The 6,000-nt window shown below is 53.6% G+C and overlaps 1 protein-coding gene across 1 annotated transcript; it reads right to left on the bottom strand.

Moving 5' to 3' along the window:
• Positions 1-1,073: 1,073 nt before the first annotated feature.
• Positions 1,074-4,805, bottom strand: SETD6 (SET domain containing 6, protein lysine methyltransferase). The gene is made up of 7 exons (XM_082319957.1): positions 4,627-4,805; positions 3,882-4,023; positions 3,388-3,582; positions 3,105-3,228; positions 2,640-2,820; positions 2,267-2,409; positions 1,074-1,731 (listed from the first exon to the last, which is right to left on the bottom strand). Exons 1-7 carry the CDS (start codon positions 4,730-4,732, stop codon positions 1,420-1,422), a joined length of 1,203 nt encoding a protein of 400 aa, XP_082176083.1. The 5' UTR covers positions 4,733-4,805; the 3' UTR covers positions 1,074-1,419.
• Positions 4,806-6,000: the final 1,195 nt, after the last annotated feature.

Genomic DNA, 6,000 nt, shown 5'->3' with positions numbered 1-6,000 from the left:
GGAAAAGACCCTTAAGATCATAAAGTCCAACCGTTAACCTAACACTGCCAAGTCCACCACTAAACCATGGTCCCTAAGCACCACGTCTACCCGTCTTCTAAATACCTCCAGGGATGGGGACTCAACCACTTCCCTTGGCAGCCTGTTCCAATGCTTGACAACCCTTTCGGTGAAGAAGTTTTTCCTAATATCCAACCTAAATCTGCCCTGGTGCAACTTGAGGCTGTTTCCCCTTGTCCTGTCACTTGTTACCTGGGAGAAGAGACCAACCCCTGCCTCACTACAACCTCCTTCATTTAAGAAATGAAGACTAACCTTTCGATCCAGTGTGTCCCTAGTTTGAAATCTAGTCTGCTGCAGGAAGAGAAGAGCCAAGATGGCAGATTGGACTCTATTATGGCATTACACTGGTGTGAAAGGGGAGAAAAGTATCCTAGATAATGTTAAACCACTCTAGCCCCCAGCAGTGCAGCTAGGGCTGTAGCTGACCTTTATCTACATGAGTACGTGGGGTTTGCTTGTTTGCAAGACTTCTAACTGCAGCAGCAGCAAAGATCCCCCCCTTTTAGATGGGGCTTTGCACCCTGTTGAAGTAGACAGCAGTGGCTGGATAAGAAGTGTCATCTTTATTAAATATAGCTTGGCCTGCAAACCTCCAGTGTTTTGTCATGCAAAAACTGCTGAGGGAAAATATTAATATAGCTAAACGTGATGCAGAGCAATGCCTGAGTTCAGGGAAGAAGTGTATCAACTGGAGGGTGTATACCAAATGCTTAGCCTACAGCAGCTGCAGAACTGTGACAGTGCTCTTTTATAGAGTAGTCTCAAGCCCATACAGAAATGCCTTTTATAGAGGTAAAAGGAAATATCTTGCTATACTGAGCCAACATGAAAAACAGACAGATGGGCTTGTACTCTTTAAAATGCTCAATATTAATAAAATGTAGGTGAAGAGTTTAGTTCATCAGCATCTCCACCTGCCAGATATTTACTCTGAACCTCTGTAAGGTAAGAGCTACCAGCTGGATTTTGGCCCTCTTCATCTGGAGAAGGAGCAGTTCTTGCCTTAAATTTCTGATGGTAAATGAGGGAACCCCCTTGTTATTCTGACAGAGTATGTCTGTTTTCCTAAAGCAGCCATTAGGAGATCTGGGTGTTCTTAAGTCCTCTAGAAGGAGGTGGTAGCTGTGCTTCCAGAGCTCTCGTAAGATAAGGCTACCCAAAACCACTTCTGTGCTGTGGAAGATTTTTTTTTGTTTATGTAGAGGTAGCTAAAAAGCCACATGCCACTTGAGGGACTAGTGGACCCATATTTAATCTTGCCATCTGTTCTTGCTGCTGTAGAAGAGACGGCCAAAGGCTGACCTTCCCTTCCTGAGCACAGTTCCAGGCAGGTCATTTCCAGAGGCAGTGAGGTTTCTAGCGTACAAGCTCTAGCAGCTGATGCAAGATCCTTTTCTGTCCATAGCGCACATGCAAAGCTTGCTGCTCCCTTCGACTCAGTTTCTCATAAGCCTCTTTGTTATTTAGCAGGTCCTGCTCTGCTTTCAAGTCTGACCCATAGGACTCCAGGGTCAGCAGCACACTGTCATAAAGGAGCTGCTTGCATGGGGTTTTAAGTCTGGAGAGAGCCTCGTTAGAAAGGGTAGAGTTTTCCTCTTCCTCACTGTCGTCTTCCCAGCCATCTTGTTCTTTATACTCCTTGAATTCTTCTTCTGACATGCACAGCACCTATAATGACCCAGGCAAAGAGACAAGTCACTGGCAATGTGAGTACATCAGGCTTTCTTCTCTACAGAAGTGTGGTCTTAAAGCCACATGGAGCAGGTGAATTATTCCTCAGCTGCACAAAAGGTGAGAGAGTAAAACTGGCTTAGATACCTAATCACAAGTAAATCGTGGGTTAGAAGAACATTCAAACAGCAAACCTGGGTGCTGGGAACAGTCTTAAAAGACATCCCGGCTGCTACCTACAAAGGTGCAAAGCTCTCTGGAGCAGCAGTAGCCCAGACCTGTTCAAGACCAGTTCCTAAGTACACATGGGTGGTTAATTCAGGAGAGGAAGAAGACAGTAACAGTACCTGAAGCCTGGGGAAATGGGGAACTACATCCCCTACCACTTCTCACATGGGAGTGTTAGTACCAAAATGCCTTTACAAGCTTGCCCCGCTTCAGTGAACCATTTTGCATGCTGGTTTGCACAGCTGCAGTATGCTTAGTCTGTGCTCTTCCTCGTGTAGCTCTTCTACCACTCGGCAGTGCTTACCTTCAGGGTTGTGGACAGCTCTTCCTCTGTCAGCACCTCATCCCAGCCGAGCACAAAGGCACCTTCCTCCCCCACCATCTCCAGCTGGCACAAGAAGTCCCACTGCTCTGAGACCAGCTGCTGCTGTGCTTCGCTTTTGGCACCTGTTTTGAAGACAGCAAGAGCTGCAAACCCAACTTGGGTTGCAGTGGAGGGGGTGGTGGTGAACAGAGAAGGGGAAACAGGAGGCAGAAAACCAAGGTGTAGCCCCAGCACCTGAAATGCTGTGAAACAGGCTTATTTTTCACATCACCCTTGATCCCTGTTTCATTACATCACCATTTAAGAGATCCCTGCCCCATCCTTTCCCAAAGTGGCTATGGGTGCCACTCACGTTGCAGTGCTGCCTTGCGTACTGTCACCATCTGGATGTCAGCTGTGTCGTTTGTGTTGCCAGGGTACGGCTCTGCGAAGCCATACATGTGTAGGAGCTGCCAGTTGGCCATCTGCCCATACGTGTTGAAGATCTCTTGTCCTTTGCTGATAGGCTGTGTTGTAACCATTCGTAAACATTGCTGCAAGCAGGGAGAGAAGAGGCTCTTAGAGCTGTGGTGATCCTGCTGCTCAGAAACAAGGTGTTTTGGAGAGGCTCAGATGATACTAAGCTCTTCCTAGCTAAAGCCAGGCATGCAGCAGGAGAGTATGTTGAGCAAAACAGCTTCATATTAATGAGATCCAGGCCAGACTTGCTTGCTGCCCTGGGTTCAGAGAGCCAGCCTTGCTGTGCAGCCAGCCCCAAAGGCCTTGCAGTAATAAGGAACCAGACTGATGATGCCTGGCAGAGCGGCTTTGCACTCACAGGAGAGTATTCCAGGTTGGCATTGTGGTTGGCCACGTGATTCAAAATATCTGCTACAGGCACCATCATCGGAGGATTGGGCCCCTTCTCATCTTCATCTTCCTCCTCCAAAGGCTCCTGAAAGCTAAGACAAGGGAGATGACAAGCCAGGTTTACACCTTGCTTCATCTTATACTTACATTCTTGTGCAACTGCAACCTTTTAAGTAACACAGCCTATAATCTCTCCTGTGATCCTATTCTTTGCCCTTGCTCCTTGTCGGAGCAAAGCTCTCACTTCTCACCTATAAGCCATGACAAACGCCACCAGCTGCTTGTACAGCTCCAGTGTGTGCAGCTTGGGGTCAAAGATGTTGGGGTGGGACTCCATGAAAGGCAGGACGATGGAGCTGTACTCCAGGTGGATGTTAGCCAGGTCCTTTTCCACTGCGTCTGGAATGCCTGTGCCCTGCAGGAGCCTTGTTCGCTCTTCTTCAGGCCTGTTGCAAGATAAACAGCAGGTTTATCTCCATCTTCCCCAGGGAGAAGGGTCTGTAAACTCCTTTCTCCTTCAAAATCTCAGCTTCCTGGTGCTCTCCAGATTCCTCTTTTCTCGTTATGCCTGTCACTAGCTCCAGCCCCAGGTAGGGGGGTCTGTCAGGCTATGGCCATTGAGAGCACAGGGCTAGAACAGAGGGATGAAGTCATGCAGTAGGACCACATCCAACCCCAATAGGCCTGGTCAGCAGTTGCTGCATCCAGCCATCAACTAGGGCTGCCCCACTTGGTTTCACCTTACCAGAACATGGGGTGATCGAGGCTCTTGAAGTCCTGCCAGAGGGAGAAATAAGGCTTCCAGTGGGAATTGCTCGCTGTGTATTCGTGTAGCAGGGCCAGCAGGAGAGGCACCCAGCCAGACTGGCTCTGCAGGGACTCCTGGGCTAAGGACCCAGAGACGATAGAGAAAATATAAGTTGATTTGAGGTTTTGGCCCTTTCCTCTGAGAACAAGTCTTCCAAGAAACAAAGCTTTATCCTAATAAGCCTCCTCGCCTGTCTTCAGCCTGGGGTGGGGCTTACTCTGTAAGATCTCTCCAGGCTTGGGTTTCTCCTGAGCTGAAGCAGAACCAGAAGCTGCTGCTCTGGATGAGCCAGAACCCCCCACACCGCTTCGCTATCCTCACCCTGAGGCTCTGGGTGCCTTCAGCAAGAAAGGAACCCTTCTTTTTCTTAGCAGCGTCTGGCCTGGGCCTCAAGGAAAGCACCATCATATGGGTGGTTGCCACTTAAAGATCAGAGATTGTGCCATAATAGGCTTTTCTCAGTGCCAGGCAATGCCGGCTCCCTTAGGAAGGCGATGGGTTTCCTACCGGATGGCTAACAGTCCTACAGCCCCCTGCTCTGGCATCCTGCGTGAAGCAGGAATGCTCCCTAGGCTTTATCCCTGACCCTTTTTTAAAAGGAAAAGGGGGAAAAGCCAGGTGCAGGCCCGGCAGCCCTCCCGCCTGACCCGAGGAGGACGAAGCAGCCTCTCCTCGCGCTCACCTTCCTGCAAGAGGGCCTGGATGGAGCTGGTGTGCTGGGACAGCAGCGCCCTGCGAGGGACGGTGACCAGGACCTCTCCCGCCTCCAGCTCCTGGGCCGCCAGCATCCCGTACCCCGCCACCGCCCCCGCCCTGCTCAGCCGGACCTTGGGCGAGAGGGGCAAGGGACCGGTCAGGGGAGCGCGGGGTAGCCACGGGGAGGCCCGGCCCGGCCCGCGCCGCCTCACCTTGGGGCTGAGCTCCACCCCGGCCCGCCCGCACCAGGCCAGGAAGCCGGGGAGGGGATCGGCGCTGCCGGCGGCCGCCTGCGGATGAAAACACGGGGAGGGGAGCGGAGGCGGGGGGGAGCCGTGGGGCCTCTCCCGGAGCCCCCCGAGCGGCGGGGAGCCCCCGGGGCCGGCCCGTGTCCTCTCCCCGCCCCCGGTACCTTCGGCCTCTTGGGCGCCGACGCCATGGCGCTGCGAACGCGTGGTCCCCGGGCCTACGGCGGCCGCGGAGGGCCAGAAAGGGCGGGGGGGAGGGGGGAGCGGCGGCGGAAACGCGCCGGGCGGCCCCGCCCTGCAGCCGCCTCTCTGAGGGGACCGGGGGTCTCTGAGGGGGCTGCGGGACTCGGGGCCTTCTCTGAGGGGACTGGCGGTCTCACAGGGCCTTTCTGAGGGATTGGGGGGCCTGCGGGACCCGTAGGGCCCCTCTGAGGGAACAGGGAGCACCTCAGGGATCTCCAGTGCTGCCACGGGGCCGTGTCTCAGTGCTGTGCTCCATGAGCGGGCACCAGCGGGCTCATGCCACCGGATGTGGGCTAAAAGCAGCGGGCTCTAATTAATCAGGGTAATTAGGCTCATGGACTTATTCAATCAACACCCCCCAGCCATAGGTGCCAAGCTCTGAGCTCCCTGCTAAGGCTTTCCCGAGGTGCACAGTTGCTCCTCCGTTCCCCTGGATAATTAATCCTGTCCCCAGTCCCATCAGAAGGGAGGGCAGATGCCCTCACTGGTTGCTCTTAATGAAGCTAATTAGTGCACACGAAGTGTTTGAAGAGGCCCCACGAGGCTCTCTGTGGGACCAGGCTCTCCCCCAACTCCATGAGTGTTTGGGGTTGGCTTTAATCTTCTGCAGCCCCATCTGAGCCGGGCTGGGCTGGGCTGGCAGGGTGGGTTCCCTGCGGAGCAGAACCAGGAGGAAGGGCAGGAGCAAAGGAAGGGCAGCCTTTGGGAGCCCCTCAGAGCTTGTGGCCCCCTCCTTGGGCACAGCGTCTCTGCAAACCAACCTCCTTGCAGCCGCCTCCCTCGCATCTGCAGCCCGGCCTTCCCAAGCACCAGGCTGTTGGCAAAACTATTGCTGTGACTCGGATTCGAACCGAGGTTGCTGCGGCCAC

The sequence above is a fragment of the Platalea leucorodia genome, assembly GCF_965183815.1.
Source record: "Platalea leucorodia genome assembly, chromosome: 8".
Taxonomy (NCBI): Eukaryota; Metazoa; Chordata; class Aves; order Pelecaniformes; family Threskiornithidae; genus Platalea; species Platalea leucorodia.
This window is presented reverse-complemented; position numbering and strand designations above follow the sequence as displayed.

Bases quoted from the DNA above. Each gene is read 5' to 3' on its own strand.
- SETD6 (XM_082319957.1), bottom strand. From the start codon at position 4,732: ATGCTGGCGGCCCAGGAGCTGGAGGCGGGAGAGGTCCTGGTCACCGTC. The intron at 3,583-3,881 runs GTAAGGTGAAAC...ATCTTGCAACAG, and splicing joins CTCGATCACCCCATGTTCTG to GCCTGAAGAAGAGCGAACAA. The intron at 1,732-2,266 runs GTAAGCACTGCC...GGGTCATTATAG, and splicing joins AGCTGTCCACAACCCTGAAG to GTGCTGTGCATGTCAGAAGA.